The 18,915-nt window shown below is 45.9% G+C and overlaps 3 protein-coding genes across 3 annotated transcripts; all 3 read right to left on the reverse strand.

Annotated features, from left to right (window-relative positions):
• Positions 1 to 1,579: 1,579 nt before the first annotated feature.
• Positions 1,580 to 2,419, reverse strand: N7482_010720 (DUF899 domain-containing protein; the record flags this gene model as incomplete). Its single annotated transcript, XM_056692844.1, has 1 exon — positions 1,580 to 2,419. One exon carries the CDS (start codon positions 2,417 to 2,419, stop codon positions 1,580 to 1,582), a length of 840 nt encoding a protein of 279 aa, XP_056538801.1.
• Positions 2,420 to 3,117: 698 nt separating this feature from the next.
• Positions 3,118 to 3,447, reverse strand: N7482_010721 (ankyrin repeat domain-containing protein; the record flags this gene model as incomplete). The annotated part of the gene is made up of 1 exon (XM_056692845.1): positions 3,118 to 3,447. One exon carries the CDS (start codon positions 3,445 to 3,447, stop codon positions 3,118 to 3,120), a length of 330 nt encoding a protein of 109 aa, XP_056538802.1.
• Positions 3,448 to 16,263: 12,816 nt separating this feature from the next.
• N7482_010722 (uncharacterized protein) lies at positions 16,264 to 17,760 on the reverse strand (the record flags this gene model as incomplete). The annotated part of the gene is made up of 1 exon (XM_056692846.1): positions 16,264 to 17,760. The coding sequence occupies one exon, from the start codon at positions 17,758 to 17,760 to the stop codon at positions 16,264 to 16,266; it is 1,497 nt and encodes a 498-aa protein (XP_056538803.1).
• Positions 17,761 to 18,915: the final 1,155 nt, after the last annotated feature.

Raw genomic sequence — 18,915 nt, forward strand, 5'->3', positions numbered from 1 at the left:
TTCGGAACCATAGCGTCAGGTCAGAAAGGGCGTGACTTATTATTAGTCACAAGGATTCCTTGAGAAATTTTTGATTCAACACTGTGCCATAGTTTTCCCCCGTCCTTGGACTGCGGCTGAGATGAGGCTAGCCTCGTCAGAGCCTTACCTAAGTATGATTGGAAGACTGCGGGCAAAGCCACATGAATACGAGCTCGGAAATAATAAGCACTAGGTATGTACACGAATAGTGACTCCCTGATTGTATGAATAATCCAAGTCGAATACGAGAAATCCATCCTTGTTGCTTACACAATAGCAAATCATTCGTGAGAATTATGTGTCGAGCAGAAGGCAGATGGGGAGGCGCAGTCGTTCGGCAACCTGCCCTTCCGACGCACTCGCCGCCTACGCAGTGTTCGTGTGCCAACCGCGAGGTGAAGCTCGCTCGTGACGGGACCGAGATTGAGATTCTAGGACCTCCTCGTAGCCTGCAAGAGCTCGCTGGTACAGTACTTTGCCTAGCTTGCATCTAACCTACAGTCCAGCCGTCTAGTTCTACAGTATACACCCGCGGCCTGCCCTCTTCGCCTGTTGACTTCTCAGGCCCGGGCGTTCATCCCTGTCTCTAGAACCCCCATCTCGAGGACTGCCGACAGCACTATACAGTATGGCATGGAGAATATCCTCATCAAAGCTACGCTCTTTTTAAGTGGCATGGAACCCACTCACTAGCCAGGTCTCAAGTAACTGGAGCTACTACAGGCAAGATGCAAGGATGTGGGCGAGGGTCTCGGTAATTATTCTGCCGCGGGCGGCCAACAACAAGCCAACTAGATGGCATGTTAAGAAGCCACGTTAACATATCCCGAGATTCGCACGAGGCGGAATACGAGATTAAGGTTAGCCCTTTCCGGGTATAGCGTGGCTTCCTGTCCTGTTACCTCCTATCAGGGCAAGCTGATACTGTATAGCCGAGTATGCGAAGACGACGAATGATATCAAGCGGAACCAATATAGATGAATAACATTGATTGATTGAGAAGGAAAATGGGGGGAAGCGCTGCTGTAGACTATCCCCTGTGATACAGGCGTGTCGCCGATACTCGGCTGTTACAAAGCCTGAGTTACTGACTAATCTCTAATTACATACGAAATACTAAACGAGTGTGAACTCAGTAGCAGCCAATCAGTTGCTAGCGGTAAGATATCCCTTCATCTGCTGACAGACTAAAACCAGTTCAATAACTATTGACAGAATTTGACAGAATGGGCTGATTCTGTATGGGCTAGTATGAAAGATGTCCAATAGGACGAGAGATAATTGATCAGATCGATAATGATAGAAAATCAGGGGGATTGCCTGTTGAATGGCTATCCCCTGGCTGTACGGACGTATTTCTGTCCGTGCGGCCGATACTCGGCTGTTACAAAGCCTGAGTTTCTCTGTAAGCCAGTATTACATACAAAAACATAAGAAACCTGGGCGCTTGATGAATAAGCCCGTTCTTAGTGGTAAGTTACCACTCCACATATTTCGACAACTATCCTAAATCCACATCGCTATTCTCGCCTGACCTGGCCGATGGAGCAAGCACGCCTAGTGCAGCCCTTTCAGCTCATCCTGAGTATACTCGTCCTTGCGCCGAAACCCGAGACCAGGATATCCGCTTTCTCCATCCTGCCTGCCGAGGGGTGTCAGGTCCAACCAGCCAAAGGTGTTGATCAAATGCTCCCCACCACGCGCGTAGGTCGAGTATGTGTGGTAAATCTTTCCCTCCTCACCAATTTTGCCGTCACCCCTATAGAAGACGCTATTTCCTGGTTGTTCTCCCTTAGTGAAGTAGTTTTGGGCAACTTTGAGCAGCTCATCCTTGCTCTTGAAGTTATACTCAACCGCGCGGACGGCCTCGTCCTGCGTCACATGCATGTCGAAGTTAAAGTCACTGTCATAGGACGACACCCAGGGGAACGTCCAGCCCATGCGCTTCTTGTACGCCTCGATCTTCTCGATCGGGGCGCGCGACACGGCGACGATGCTAGTGGAGCGCGAGTGGAGGTGTTCCAGAGCAGGGAATGAGTCGCCCATCACGGTGCAGCTAGGACAGCCCGCTTCCCAAGAAGGGTCGAACATAAAGTGATAGATGATCAGTTGGCGGCGGCCGAAGAACAGGTCAGAAAGACTGAGGTTCTTCTTTTCGCTATCCTTTGGGCAGATGATGGTGAAGGTGTAAGGATTAGTTACTTCGACGATTGGAAGCTTGCGTCGCTCGGCAGCGAGGGTGTCCCGGACACGCGTAGCTTCCTTTTCTTTCTCCAGTAGACTCAGACGCGCTGCGCGATATTCGGCAGGAGAGACGACCTGTGTCACACGGTAAGACAGTTTATAGGGGGATGGTAATGGTAAGGAAGGGGGGTTTCGTACTTGAACGGCGGCCATTGTGTAGAATGTTGAATCAAGTATTGAAATCTCGAAGATTGAATTTAGGAATTTTGTCTGGTCGATGAGGATTTGGCTTGGTGATAGAATTCAACGGTTGGAAGGGCATTCGCGGGCTTTTTGTCTTTTTCATCTTCTTTCATACTCTATGATCAAAGTTCCGCCATATCCCATGCGTCCTCACATTCGATGAATAATTGACCTGCGGAGTCGGGGCAACATTTTGTGTTGAGGTCATCTAGGACATTCGTGTATGCGAGCCAACGCGTCCTTCGCTCATCGCATAATAGCTGACGCGATAGTGACGCGTTGTCAGATGATTTGGCTCCCAAAGTTTTCATCCTCGTATTTGAACTCTAGATAGGAACCCTGAGCTACCATTTGGCGAGGGCTGCTTTGTGATCAGTAATCACAAATTATGGGGTCGTCATGTGGTCGCTTGCAGCTTCATCTCCCATTTGTCAGCAATCTAATAACGGCACCACTTCAGGTTTCTTATGAAAAATGAGGGCCATCAAAAAGTAATTCACAAAATATATACAGTGTTGGGGGGCAAAGTGCTTCTTTGGGTATTGACTGAATGTGGACTAAGTGCAAATAATGCGTTTCTGATAATATTCACGCGCAGCGAGAATGCTAGGATTGATAAAAGGTGGTCAAGGGATGACCAGGTAAGAGGGATTACAATTCAAGGTATGTTAGGATACGTCCGCTCGGTCTGACGCCGACTTGAGCCTTTTAGGAAAATGGGAAGACATTGTCAATTGATTGGCTCGACGCTGCTGCAGCATCTGCACGATCTTATCATGTCCTCTTAAACGGGCAGCCTGGAGCGCGTTTCCGTATCGACCACCCTGGGCGTTGACATCAGCTTCCCTGTCGAGCAGCATCTGTACGATCTTGTCGTTTCCTTCTAAACAAGCAGCCTGGAGCGCATTTCCGTATTCACCACCCTGGGCGTTGACATCAGCTCCTTTATCGAGCAGTATCTGCACCACCGTGCCATGTCCATTTAACGACCCCCACATAATAGGGTATGTTGATGTACTATCCGCGATATTCACATTATCTTTATCTACCTCAAGTAGATATTCAACCTCCTACTCATGACTATTAAAGGCTGCTATATACAATGCATTCAGCGTAGGCGTGTTGCTGTATGGCCTGAATGCCTTCCAAAAAATTGGAAACCACAGTGACAATAATTTTGCCCTTGTATCATATAATCGATGCAGTCGATTCACGATTCGTAGCTCCAAATCCAAAGCTATTGTTCGTACATGCTCCGGCCAATGTACTACGGAATATTCTAAGAAACCTCTTATACCAGGGGACTCTTCATCCTATTCTAAATCTTCTATCAATAGGTATCGCAAATAAACAGAACCCATTTAATCCTCAGCGTCACTGAGACTCTACGGGTATACAGAATCAATAGTATTAGAAATAGTCTTCGCGATCAAGAATTCCCTTGCTGTTTGATGAATAAGATAGATCTTAGAGTTATTGATAAAGACGAAAAGACCGTATGATCGACGGAGCTTCTTGCCAATCTGCGACGAATTCAGTCTGGCCTCTGATATGGTCCGCGACTCTGGTGAGGTTGCTACACCTAGCGCTATAACCATCTCCGTTATAGTCAAAGGCCGTCATACTGCAACAATTATCTATAAAGCCTTTCGTATAGTATCCATTCGGCGAAGAGGCACTCGACTAAGCATCTTCTCATATGCCCCATTCACGGACGGTGGGATTGGTAGGATCGACTCCTTAAAAGGTCGAAAGCTATCCTCGAATATAGATTGAATATCGTTTATAGCTAAATGTAACTAAAGGTATATACGGTATTCCATCTATAAGAGCTGTTGCTTAAGTCGCTACTATATATCTAATGACAATTCCACTGTTTAGGCTAGCTCTTTGATTCGTATCTTAACTACTAGATCGATTTCCTAACGGATCAGATTGTTTTCTTCTTCGCCCTTTAAGTAGAGATGTGGAAGATGATTTGTAATCGCTCGGAACTAATTCAGAATGTGATGATATAGCCGACTGGTGACTAGGAATTTCAAATAGGTATTTGGTGTTGGTGAACTTGGCTGGCGGTGAAAGAACTGAAGTTTTTCAATTAATCGATCCCGGTCAATATTATAGTATTCATCAAGCGCATCGAATATGTAGATCATCTTTCGCGATACGTTAGTTAATATTGCTGTTATAAAGATCCGCCAAAGCTTATTAACGTTTTGATAGAGCTTTTCTGCGTTCTTTTCGAACGATGGCATAGCATGATATAATAAATTAGGTCTTGAGCTAAAGAGCTGATGTAGCACAGAACATAGTGCTATATAGACCTCGGCAAGGACCGCCTAGGACCGGACCGGGACCGGGACCGGACCGCACCATGCAGGGCTTGGTCCTTACTTTTAGGACCGCTGGGCGGTCCTGACTTTTTTAGGACCGCACCACTGCGGTCCCGGTCCCCCGTGCGGTCCTGTAAACAAGACAAACATAGGAAACCCCGTGATATGCATATTTTATGTAGAATCAGTTGGTATTTTTCAGTATTCTACTTTCATTCTTTGTTTGTATAGGCTAATTTTAGCTTAAAGAGGATTTCTGCAGAAAAAACTAATGATAATGATTTCGGCCGAAAAAACCTGATTCTTTGTCTCTACTAATTATATACAAAATCTGTATCATGTCTCAATCTCTTTGGGATACGCCCTGATGAACGCCTCTGGATATCAAAATCAGGTAGAGGGATCTCATCATCTTCTAGCTCAGTAAGCTGACTATCAATAGCCCTTCTCTTCCCTAGTGCTCGTTGACTAGGCTGCTGAATAGATACTTCCACAGAAGTATCTGTTGTCCTACCTTCCTCATCATCGCTGATAGGATCAAACTCCTTATCATCTTGCTCAGTATCATCTTGCTCCTTCTTCGCGTGCTTCTCTTAGGTAGAGAGAAACTCATCCATTAGCATAAGCTGCTCCGACTGTATATCAAATCTTGTTATACACATAAATATCATCAGATCCTGAATAGTCTATGGTTTTAATAAGCTACGGCGATAGTGGCATATATCGCGAGCAGAGTTGAAGAGCCTCTCTACCCCGGAGCCACTAGGAGTTATAAGGATATCTCGAGCAAGGCTTGCTAGGATAGGATACTCTACCTTATAGGCCTTCCAGAAGACTAGGGGTGTTAATTGAACAGTACCTAGAGAGATATAATATTAATAAAAGCTAAGATATATTAGTATAAGGGAGTGTCATCAGACTTACTACTTCCAAGATATCTTGTAACTTCATCTGGAGTAGTTAGCGTTGACTGGAGAGAGGTGGTAGGTCTTAGAAGTATATTAATATCAGAGATATCGTTACTTAGTGACTGGGTAGTTAATATTGACTGTGCCTCTGTATAGCGCTGTTGGTAAGGCTCGATATAAGTCTTGAGGGACTCTTAATACTACGGTGCCTAGTATTTCTCCCATTCTGATGTCCTAAAGAACTCAAGCTTATTTCGTGGGCCTAAGATAGTCCCAATTGCATAGAGATTATTCGGATCATCATCAGTCTAGCTATAATACTCCGTAAGCTTTTTACGCCTATGCTCTAGCGCTAGCTTTATTACCTTCTTCCACCTAACTCTCTTTCGTGCTAGCTGCGCCTTTACCTTATCAATATAGGTAAATAAGGTATTGTAGATCCTAAACATATTATAGATAGTTACATCAGTTATCGCTGATAGAGATAAAGTGAACTTAAAGAAAGGATAGGTAATTAACAGTAGATAGTCAACCTGTCGCTATTCATCCTTATCTAGCTTTATATCAGTCAGATTGAACTGATCACAAAATCTATCAAATGTAGTCTGTAGCCGACGTACGCGCCGAAGCATCAGAAAGGTAGAATTCTAGCGTGTTCGGACATCTTGTATTAGTACAAGCTTTGGTTCTTTGGTCTGAAGTGCACTAAAGCTCTCGCGGCGCTGGGGGCTTTTGTTGATATAGACAGCAATCTTTCGAACCTAGAGGATATTATATAGTTAGTATTGAATAGAGAAATGATAGCAGAAAGGAGGTGTAGTATACTTTATTTAGGGTCTGCATAATCTTCCGATTCTCTTGCCGGGCGCTATCTCCCCGATCGGCCTATTCCATCTCTTCCCTATTATTTCGTGGGTTCGCGTCTATCTGGCCAAGAAGCTCCTTGAGACTGAGTTGTATAATATGTGCAATACATAGTATACGAATAATTAGTATATGACTAGGAAGCTTAAGAGACGAAATAGCCTCTTCAAGAGTAGTCAGTAATGTACCATTATTCGATGCATTATCAGTTGTAACCGTAAGCATACGATTAGTAATTTGATGCTTCTCAAGTAGCCTAAGTAGAACACTACTTAGATAGGCGCCTATATAAGAGCCATAGAGAGGTTTAAAGCCAAGTAGAATCTCACGATAGTTCCACTCAAGATCAATAAAGTAGCCAGTGACTGCTATAAACGCTTAGCGAAAGGGAGAGGTCTAGCAATCTAACGCAATAGAAAGCTTAGCACCCTCTAGGAGTGTTTAAAGTAGAGACTCCTGACGTTCTGTAACTATCTTCTGAAGATGCCGACGGATAGTCCTAGCACTTAGTATTTTAGGGGTAGATAGGGTAGAAGAAGCCATCTCGATAAGGGCGCGAAATTTAGGGTGCTCAATAAGCTAAAATGGTAGGCGTACAGTAACGATAAAGGTAGTCAACCTATCTATCTAAGCGTTCACTGAGAAGCCTTTTTTACTAGACGGGTGATTTGCCTAGAGATAATCATATAAGTTAGTATAAATTAGCCTTATAGATAGCATTTATACCCTATTTGAGATTATCTTTCTAATATCTTGTGTCTTACCCCTTCCTTTTTGACAGGCAGTAGCTTGTGAGTAATGCCTATTCATAGTCGATGTTCCTCGGTGCCGGTCGGCAGGATAAGCAAGGATATGATCACACTACTTACACATTACCTTAGGAGACCCATCAGAGATAGCAGCAACCTAGTAGAAGTGTTCCCAAGCGCCTGCCTGGCGTTTACCCTCAAAGATATTTCGTTCTGTTCGGCTTCCATAGTTAGTCCTTCGCCACCAATCGACAAAATCTTCGTTGACCATCTCTGTCCAAAGAAGAAACTGCTTCTTTCCGTATAGACCAACAGGCTTAAGGGTCTCTGGAATTGGGATAGGTATCGCTGGTCGTGTAAAGATTAAGCTAGGAGTTGAAGTTAGTGTTTCGTCTTCGTCTAGGTTAAATGGCCTATCGGATGTAAGGAAGGAGAGTGTATCTGTAGGGTTGTCCTCAAAGACTGATGAGGGATAGTTATCAGAGAACTGGGATGCCTAGCTCTGTGACATATTGATGAGTAGTGTGTAAGAGAAGGTAGGAAGTAAGGCTAGGGGGTAATAGGAAAGACATACAATTATCTTTTCATCAAGGCAAACAAATAATCAGGGGGATTGCTATAAGGGAAAGTGATTGATAGATAATTTGAGATGGAACTGGCTAGATTCTAGATAGTGATTGGCTAATAAGACCCACTCTACTGCGGTCCTTGCGGTCTAAGACCGCAAGGACCGCTAAGGGACCGCTAAAAGACCTCTAGGACCGCTAAAGGACCGCTAAAGGACCGCAAGGACCGCTAAGGGACCGCTGAAAGACCTCAAGGACCGCTAAAAGACCTCAAGGACCGCTGAAAGACCGCTACCCCCGCTTAAAGAGCGCTACCTCAGGGATAGCGGATCACATATAGGTTTCTAATAGCCATGATGGCTATTAGAGATCTAGGCTAAGGATATTAACAATATCTTAGCAGACAGCCTATATTTCTGACGGCCGTCAAGTATTTTACAACTAGGGAAATCAATAGTATCTAGGTAGTAGATAGTGTTGAATTCTGACAGCTGTCGAAATTTCCGACGGCTGTCAGAAATTGACACTGAGGATATCAGCTAGCCAATATATATTTCTGACTACAAAACCAATGAAACTCCCCTCCCCCCCTAACCTCTCTACCAGAGTAGTAAAATACTCAAATTTTAGTTAGTTCTTATACTTTAATAAACAAGATTCTAATATACAAGCTTATTTCACCTACTTTATCAATAATTAGGCCTAGTTCATCATGAATATTAGTGTATATACCAAAACAGTGTTTAATAACAGTAATAAACGCAGCTGAATCATCAGTTTATGCGGCCGAAAATGGAAGGTCTTGGCAGAATTATGAACATGCGGGGGACCGCACGGGGGACCGCAAAGGACCATGGGGGACCGTGGTGCGGTCCTGACTACTTCAAAAAAGACCAAGGACCGGAGGTCCCGGTCCCGGTCCTAAGATTTGGGACCGGACCCGGTCTTTGCCGAGGTCTAGTGCTATAGCAAGATGATTTTATTCGTTATTGTCCTTGAAAAAAAAGTAATATATTGCCGCTGCTAGACTAGAAGCCTCCAAGCGCTCATCGATAATCGATCTAGCTAGTACAGACTTCCCGCAGCCTAGATCAGCCGATACCTAGAGAAGATTATTACGGTTACTCTCTAACCTGCGGGTGTATTCAGAGCTCTGTAGCGCCTATTGGCAGGTACCATCTGCTGGTCTTGGATTAATATTCTTTTGATTAATATAACCTCCTTCTAGTAGGAAATATTGGTGACACCTTTGTTGTTAATATATTAGAGTTATCGTTTTCCTCTTATTATGGTATTTTTCTTGCTAATTGTATGCTTGGACTAGGTATCGATTGGTGCTTCTTATTTCTTCTTGTAATTTACCTAATTATCGGCATTTTAGTTTTTCATTGATACCTTTGTTAATCAGAATGATCCTTACTATAAATATCTACCACTAGCGCCTCCTGCGAAATATAGCTCGCTGGAATATACCCTAGCAGCTCTTTCGTGTATAATACCGCTGCTAGGGCCGGATATCCTTGCTACTCCTTATTCTTATGCGAGTCGGCATAATCGCAAATACCGCGAATGACAATGCAGGGAAAGTCCAACATCAGACCAGCTACCTCTATTTCAAAGCATAGGGCCCCTATCCACGACCTAAGTTGTTCCCTTGTCTCTCTATATTTAATGACGGAATTTCCCGACGCAATAATACCGTAGTGTGTTTAGGGATCACTATTCTCGCGCTCACTTCTTGGCTCTTCCCATTCCATAGGGCATCCGTTACAGGTACTCGCGGTCGTAGGGTGGTCATGTTTTGTCTTGAACAGTCGATCAAACTTTGTTTCTGGCCGCGCGAAATTCTTTCGCGTTCGTGCGTTTCTGTTAGTCGCGTTACCAAGGTATTCCGGATATCGAGGGTCATCGGTTAGCTCAGTAGCTCGCATCATACTAAGTGCTGTTAGCAGCGCCCTCGGGGGACTATTTAAAGACCCAGTTCGTTCAAATTCACTTCCGGCAACAACCTTTCCTATATCATATTAAATCACTCCACCATATATGCCTTAGGGGTAGCTGATCACAATATCGCCGAGGCGTATATCATAACGACCCGAAGGAATACCACCTCCGATACCGACCATCAGTCCGATTCGAAGTAACTTAGAGAATATACGAAGCATGTTATTTACTACTGCAGTAGCTGCAGTAGTCCCGTATTGGCCTCCGGGGAGATGTTACGATCATGGAAAGAGCCAACTGGAAAAGTAACCAGGTGTATTCACGAAACAACGAAGGTGAAGAAGGAAGAAACTACGGAGGGTCTAGCAACTATCTTGTAGAGAGCTTATGCAAACAGGCCCTATTAGGTTAGCTTAGTCGGGTGTTTCTATCACTCCGCGTCCATCAGGTGATCTCCGTCCATCGTTCTGTCATGCGTTATATAGCCCTCCTTTTTAAAGAGGCTCGCCCCGAGACTCTGGGATATTATCGTCGATATAGTCACCAACGAATTCGTCGACTTCTGCTGCAGCTAGCCAGATCTGTAGGTTCTTTGGGGGTCCGGGGGAGTTAGGGTATCGTCGGTGGAAATCCATCAGTTTCAGCGGCGCATTTTTGAAGTCGGCTGCGTAATACCAAGCGTCGTCCTTGTCGTGGCCTAGCCACTTAACCTTATACTGTAGCTTTCGGTAGTGTAGGCGTAACCGTAGGACCTCTTCGACTTCCTATTCTTGCTGATTATTAACTAGTACTGGCGGTGGCGGATCTTCGATCTGTCCTGGCAAGGGATCGGTCTTCGATATACGGCGTAGCTTATTTAGCGAGAAGACTAGGTGGACCTTAATAGATAGGGGTAGCTCGAGCCTGAACGTATAGCCTTCTTTAGCGATGATCTTATACGGTCCGCTAGCTTGGTCCGATAGCTTCCGGCTTGGGCGGTCTAGTCCCTAATGGCGTGTAGTAATATAGACTATATCTCCTACGTCGAAATCTACCTCGCGGCGGTGTTTATTCGCCTGTGTGCGTTGGAGCCCTTACGCGTAGTTAATTGCTTTAGCAGTCTCTTTCTAGATTCGTTCGATTCGTTCTATAAAGTTTTGTGTATTACCAGTTGATTGCGGCGAAAGAGAAGCGTCGGTAGGCAGGTCCTAATCGAATAATATTCTAGGCTCGTATCCTCTTTCTATAAAGAAGGGGGACCTTTTCGTCGAGTCTTGGCGTAGTGCGGACGCGGCGAAGTCAATCATCGGCAGCCATTCGGACTAGTCATCTTAGTGCTTATTGACTATCACCCTCAGTCGTTAGGCTATCTATTGGTTGGCTATCTCGGTCTGGCCGTCAGTCTGCGGGTAGTAAGCGGTAGATAGCTTACGCTTGATGTAAAGAATTCGGCAGAACTCAGTCTAGAACGCCGATATAAACTATCCTCTACGGTCCGACATAATTGAGTTAGGCATACCTACCTATCGGAAAAGATGTATAATAAATAATCGAGCTATTTCTTCGGCTATAGTCGTCTTATAATAGGGGATAGAGGCCTAGCGCTTGCTAAGGCGATAGTATACTACGAATACCGCGTCGTAGCTATGCTTGTCCTTGGGGAATGTCCGGAAATCCATTGTGATATGCTGCTATGGCCGATCGGGGGCAGGGAGTGGTTATAATAACCCTGGGGGTCGGTCTCTCTATGTCTTTATCCGCTTGTAAATTCGACAATTATCTACGTATCGTTCGACGTCGGTTACCTAGTTAGGCTACTAGTAGCGACTTGAGAGAAGGGCCTTTATTTTAGTCTCGCTAGGATGCGCAGTGTATAGTTAACGATGGACCTCATTAAGTAGGCGCGCCCTAAGGTCTCCGTTATCTGGTACTACTAGTCTTCCTTCGTGGAGCAAAAGACTACCTCTTATCTCCTATTATCTATCCTCGCTTATTCTTGCCTGGTTTCGGTTTACGTCGAGGGAGGGATGAGTCTGATTGGTATAGAGAATGCGCGCGACTACCCCGGTTGTATCGGAGATAGTCTGGGATCCGTCGTCGGGGTTTATTATCGTTACCGGAGCGATTCTAGCTAGAGGGGGTTAAGGGTCATTATCATCGGGGTGTATACCTTGTTCGAGGCACTCGCGTAGGAGGAGGATTTAGTTCTGCCTATCATAAGTACTAGGGTCCTTTCGTAAGAGGGTGTTAGCGATAATATTTCGCTTTCCTATAAAGTAGCGTATTAGGAAGTGAAATCTTGATAGGAATTCTCCCTAACGCGCCTAACGGGCGTTTAGCTTCTTTATGGTTATAAAATATTAAAGCGACTGATGATCAGAGAAGATACTAAATCGGTCGTCCCGTTATAGTCCCTCTAGCTCCGCTCTCTAAAGATTAAGGGCCTTGACGATTACAAATATCTTATAGTTATGTGTATCCTATCGCTGCTCCGTAGTAGTTAGTTTTAACGAATAGAAGCAGATAGGGTGCTAATAGCTATTAGGCTAGAGCTATAAGAGGACTCCTCCGATATACCTATCTAATACGTCGGTCTCGACCTTTATAGGGGCCGATACGTCGTAGTGAGCTAATACCGGAGCCGTCGTTATTATCTTCTTAAGTTCTTGGAAGGCTTGTTTACACTGTGCGCTCTACTCGAACGGCGTCTTATCCTCGGTGAGGCGATTTAGTAGCTTCGTAATCCGACTATAGTTCTTTACGAATCGTCGATAGAACCTATAGAATCCTAGGAAAGATCGCACCCCGCGAACTATGGTAGGCTGCTACCAGTCGACGATCACTGCAATCTTTTCGGGATTAACCTTAATACTATCAGTGCCGATGATAAAGCTAAGGAACCGGGTTATCTGCGTATGAAACTTGTATTTGCTTAGGCTTACCTGTAGTCCGGCTTCTCGAAGCTTTTGAAGTACCTTCTTGATATGTTCGATATGTTCCTCTATCGTTTCGCTGTAGATTAGGATATTATCGATAAAGGCGGTAGCAAAGTCGTCGAGGTATCTACCAAGAGTTATATTGATAAACCGCTAGAACGTAGCGGGTCTATTCGTTACTCTAAAGGGTATCACTTTATACTTGTAGGACCTATATCGTATACGGAAGGTAGTAAGGTCTTCTGAGTTAGGATCTATACGAATTCTATAAAATCCTTGCCGGATATCTAACTTTATAAAGTATCTAGCCTTACCTAGCCGTTGGAAGATCTTATCAATCAGTAGAATTAGATAACGATCTTTCTTCGTGATCGAGTTAAGCTTACGGTAATCGACGCAAAACCGGAGTCCTCCGCCGGGCTTCCGGACTATTAGGATTAGGGAAGTATAGGGGGCCTTACTTTCTTCGATAAACCCTTACGTAAGGTTCTTTGTAATATAGGCCTTGGCCGCCTAAAGCTCTTCTTCTGATTGCTTATAGAGCGGGCAGTATCTAGGGGTTAGGCCTTCCTCGAGGACGATTCGATGGTCGGTAAACTCTCGGTATAGTGGTAGCGTATCGGAGTCTTGCTATAAAAATATATCGGTGTACTTATGATATTCCTTAGGAATAATACGCTTTGTCTTACGTTCTTCTGATTAACGCTCGTGTTGTTTATTCTCTAGGATCCGGTCAATCTCCTCGAGTAAGGTTAGAAAGACTTCGCTGCTACTCCTTTATATATATCGGTAGAATCCTACAGCACCAATCATCGCGATAGCTTCTGATAGGGGGATATAGGTCTAAGGAGTTGGTCGTTGTCTTTCTAAGGAAGGACGGGGTTATACCTCCTTTAGTGTACGCTCTATTTTAGCTAGTACACTCTTATAGTCTTCGGCCGCAGTCTTTATCGGCTTATATTGCGGTAGGCGATCGATCTTTTCAAAAAGCTAGTCGCGTCGATCGGCATCTCGTTAGTAATTAGGATTAGGCCGTCGTAAGATCGTCCAGGGGAGGATAGTAGATAGCTAACTAGCTACTTCATCCTATAGGCTCTGTTCTTCCGGCTAGATTAATCGGCGCTTCGCGTAGTCGGGAAGGACCTTGTACTCTGTAACCTACTCGCGTCCGAGGATTAGGTCGTGCTTGCCAAGATCAGCGACTAATATTAGTAAGCGGCGTTATACGCGGCCATTAATCATTAGTATCAGTTCAATAGTATAAGTGATCGGCTTTCTAGGGTAGTCGTCAAACCCTTAGGTCGGCACCTCCTTTTCTAGCCGTATCACTAGCTACCTAAAGGCCTTCGCGGCCTGTAGGGCTAATCGGGTATCGATATATACAAATCCATCTACTCTAGTATCACTAAGCGCGGAAATCGAGAATAAATATCTATTGTAGGCTATTTAGGCATTAAAAGACAAACTGTTTCCTCTTCCTAATAACTTCTGTAGATTCAGCGCGAATAGTAACAAAGTCATACTACCTAGGAAGGAGACTTTCCCTAGGCTTAGGCATTTCCCGATTTAGGGGTATTAGCAGTAGTAGGGGCTTCGTGATCGGCGAGTTCTTTAGCAGTATCGATCGAAGCCACGGTTATCGGCTTCTTCGGGTAATCGCGTAAGGTATATCCTTGTTCGTAATATTTAAAGCATCGACCTTCCTTTAGGTAGGTCGCTCGTTCCTCCGCGGTCATTAGTTTATAAGCCGGAGTAGCACCCTTACACTTAATAAAAGGGGATGATGCAGGGCGTCTACGCGAAGCGGTGGTCGTAGCTAAGCCTAAGGCTGATCTAGAGACGGTTACGGCCGCTTAGGCACGACGAGATTCTTTCTGCTTATAAAACAAGCTTAGGTTCAGGGCCATACGCTAGTAGGTAGCAACAAACCTCTTGAAGCTAACGTCTAGGTCATCGAGTAGGTATATCGTCTAGGTCTAGAGCATCGGTGGTAGCTTACCATAAAGGTCGCGGAGTCGGTTTTGCTTAGGCAACTGAGCCTCTTTAGCCAAGCGAGAGAAATCAGTAAGGAAGTCGCCAAAATCATCCTTGGGCTTCATAGTTAGGCAGGTGTATTCGTAGAGTGCCTCCGCAGCTCGGTTTGGGTTTGAGAAGACACTCTCGAGATGCTTAATTATATCCTCTGCGTCGCCGTACGGGTTAGACGCTCTATCTCTCATTCGGGGACCAATATAGAGTAAGGCCTTGCCCTCGGTGCGGCTCGAAACATAGTAGATTCGGTCGGACGGAGTCAAGTAGTAGTCAGCGTTGCCACGTAGCTTGTGTCGAATCTGGTTCGCCTACTGGTCGAAGCGCACGGTCTTACCGTCGCTAAAGAGAGGGGGTCGGGGAGTTTCGCAGTGCGGCGAGATACAGCCATCGGGGACTCGTAGGTCGACTGGCGGTCTTGCCCACGCTCCTGCAGGTCGACAACCTTCATAGCGAGCTGCCCAGCCCTCAGGGTAACAGTCTCGAGATCCCGTTATGCCTCCCCATATTCAGCGTTCATAGCATCCCGCTGGTTAGTAAGAGTTCGAATTTCGCGGCACTCTCGGCGGAGGAGGTCAAAGAGTTGTTCAGGCGTATGATTCTTGATGAAATCAAGGTCAAGGTCTCCCTCAGAGGGAAAAGAGATCGGTTCGTCCAGCCCTCGCCATTCAGTAGGCTCTCCGCTGGCGATCACTTCTTCATCTTCTGCCAGGTTCTCTGGATGCTGGTCTTCGGGATCGTCGGACGCGGTGCTCTGACGGCGTCGGATCGTTGAACGGCTTCGTGCTATGACGTCGGCTTGTCTTGGCAGGGGAAAGAAGGTTCGGTTCGGTTCAATCGGAATCGATCAGGATTCGTCGGTTTCGGTTCAGGGTGGGGCGTCACTGAGAGGCGAGACGGCGGCAGCGAGCTGCTCGTGTCTGTACGGCTTCAACAGCGACAGAAAAGGGTGAAAGACGACCTTCGTTGTATGTTACGATGATGGAAAAGAGCCAACTGGAAAGATAGCCAGGTGCATTCAACGAAACAACGAAGGTGAAGAAGGAAGAAACTACGGAGGCTCTAGCAACTATCTTGTAGAGGGCTTATGCAAACAGGCCCCATGAGGTTAGCTCGGTCGGGTGTTTCCATCACTCCGCGTCCATCAGGTGATCTCCGTCTATCGTTCTGTCATGCGTCACATTTGACAGCATCAAACATGCCCAGGTGACAATGATGAACGAATCCTTGGAAGCTATGGGGGTTTATGAATATATTATCTGATCTGACGCGCTTTTGGCTGGGTTGGAAACACACATGTATGGATAAAATGGAAGTATCGACACTAAAATTGTAAATAAATCACAATCGAATAAATCACAATCGGTTAGGAAAATGGCCATCCTCGTGACTGGCTTGTTATGGAATTGTATATCCGTCTTCGGCCCTGGTACCTCCATCTCCGTAGGATAGAACCCAAGTGCTCGGAAATCGTCTCCGGATTGAAGGCGGGATGGCACTGGTATACCTACCACGTGGCTGGGATATAATAATCCTCCCAGCGGTCGGACTCAGCATCTTTAAAAGTATCGATAGTACCTTCTACCCCATCCGCCCCAACAGACCAGACGCCTTTTTCAACCAGTTTGCGCCAATAACCCAGCAAACGCTCCAGCCGCTGGGAGCGGTAGTAGTCACCGCCAAAAGGCTTATATCCATGCTGAAAGAGCTCTGAAAAGCGTCCTCTATCAACAAGGGACCCATCGCTTTTTCGTGCGGCCACGCTCTTGTCCCTCTTATCATTAAAGGTGAACGGGAGCAATAGCCGAAATCCCTCCTCGGCCACGTCACGGCCGTTTCTCTCCACTGCCTCAGTATACAGGCCTGCAGAGACGCGAGATGGTGTACAAGTTTCGGTAGACCTTGAATAGAAGTCCGGCAATAAAAATGGAGTTGTCGTTCTCGTGAGCTGGATAGGACGGTGGTCTCCGGTATCAGCCGGGAAAAGACACACTGGCGGTGCAGTGTACTCAGAGCGGGGTAATACGCTAAATGGCTGCGCTGCCGTAAATCCAGCCGAGTCAGCCGGTGGCAAGAGAAGGCCTGGAGCGATGTAGCGGAACTGGGGCCTTCTCGCGCGCGTCAGAAACGCACGTGCAAAGGAAGGGTTGGGCACTGAAGCAGCGTTTAGGATAGTTGATGCGACCAATGGCTCTGGATTGTCCGCGTCAGACTCGGAAATAGGGCTGATCAGTGATAGTGGGTTTGGCAGCTGCGAGGTACGCGCCTCAATAGCCTGACACAGTCGATCCCACTCAGCGACACACGTAGTAACTTGGGAATCGCTATAGGGCCGCCACTCCCAGGGCCCGATCTTCTCGAAGTCAAATAAGGCTGGCTCTTTATGAGGCGAAGCCACAACTTTTCCAATATAAATAAGGTCGATCCAATTAGTGAGGAGTGTCTCTAGGGGGTTCCAAACGTGTGAATTAGCCTCAACTGGAAAGCCATAGCCATAGTCATCAAGATGCATGAAGGTCGCGACGCGGTGGAAGCCTTGGTGGTAGATGACCCCGCCACCACTGCCCTCAGCCGATAAGCTCGTTTCCACAGCGTACAAGCGCACCAGGCTGTCAACGGGCTGATCGTGAATATCAGCTGTAAATTCCTCAAAAAGTGTTTCTGACCCATCGATACCCCATGCAAAAACAGAGAATGGGAGGTACTCGTGAGGATTATCATAAGGAAAAGGAGACACTATAGCGGTGTCAAGGAACGCCGCCAGTGACGGATCAAGCCTTGGACGACAAGCCTCAGCTTCAGCTTCATCACCGAAGGCCGTGAAAAAGTTGCTGTTGGCATTCAGAGTTGCTAGTGGGCGGCCTTCAGCGAGCCAGGCATATTGGATCAGGTAGTTGTGTAGAGCTGCACATCGTGCGTAGTCCATTCCTTCGAGATCATCTCGTGGAGGGTTATCTGGCCTGACAAGCAGACTGGTGATGTCCGGAAGTTGAGAAAGATCCATTGAGATGCAAATGGGGTGTGTGGCTGTCAAAGGGGACAATATCACAGCCGCTATTTAAAACACTGAGGCCCAGACTAGAAAGCTCGCTCGTCAATAAAAGACAACGTGGTACAGGGCTGCTCGTAATCAGTTTTACCGCTTGATTCCTTTCGATTCTATTCTGAAACACGCTAGTCTGTTTTTAATTTAGCTTATCGTAAAATCGTGAAACGTATTTTTAGATACAGTGCCAGGCAAGAAGTTCTCACACACCCTTTCCTCCGCCTACTTTACCGCCTACTAATTTAAGCTACCTACCTGGCCACCCTGCCAACCATCAAAATAACCATCAAAGTAACCATCAAAATAACCATCAAAATAACCATCAAAATAACCATCAAAACAACCATCAAAATAAACAATCACCCCCTATGCAACAGGTAGGCTAGTTACCCCTTCTATTCAACCACCACTAATCAATATGCCTCGAGGACCAGAACTGTCACCCTCTACACGATCGCGAATCTGCAGCCTTCGTACCGATGCGAAGCTCTCCTATGGCCAAATCGCTAGCCACTTCCCCCATATCCTACGAAGCATAATCGTCTCGACCTGCAAGCTTGAGGTTATTCATGGTAGAGAGAACGATTCGTGCAAACGTACCGGTCGGCCGAGAAATCTCTCTGAAGAAGAGCGTGATATGATCTACGATTATATTCAACAAAAACCAAGCTGCCGATACCGTGAGCTTCTCGATTTAGTGGATAATAAAATCTGCGAACGTACGCTACGAGATCTATTGAAGGAATTTGGTCTACGGAAATGGCGCAAGATTACTCGACCTCAGTTAACCGAAATCGACGCAACGAATCGCCTTACATGGGCCGAGAGATATCGTAATTTTACACCGGAAGATTGGTCTCGGGTTTATTTCTCTGATGAAACCTCAATTGAACGTGGTTCGGGCGCAGGCGCTGAATGGACCTTCGTTCGGCCAATTCACCAAGGAAAAGAGGGCGAGATTCATCAGAAACCTTGTGGTAAACAGCTTCGCCAGATGTTTTGGGCATGTTTTAATGGCGATACTAGGCGAACTGGCCTAACTCCTATGCATGGAGATCTTGAATCAGCGCGCGGTGGTGTAACTTCGAACGTTATACATTCAACCTATTCAAC

This window comes from Penicillium canariense, assembly GCF_028826845.1.
Source record: "Penicillium canariense strain IBT 26290 chromosome Unknown utg000008l_segment0_segment0, whole genome shotgun sequence".
Taxonomy (NCBI): Eukaryota; Fungi; Ascomycota; class Eurotiomycetes; order Eurotiales; family Aspergillaceae; genus Penicillium; species Penicillium canariense.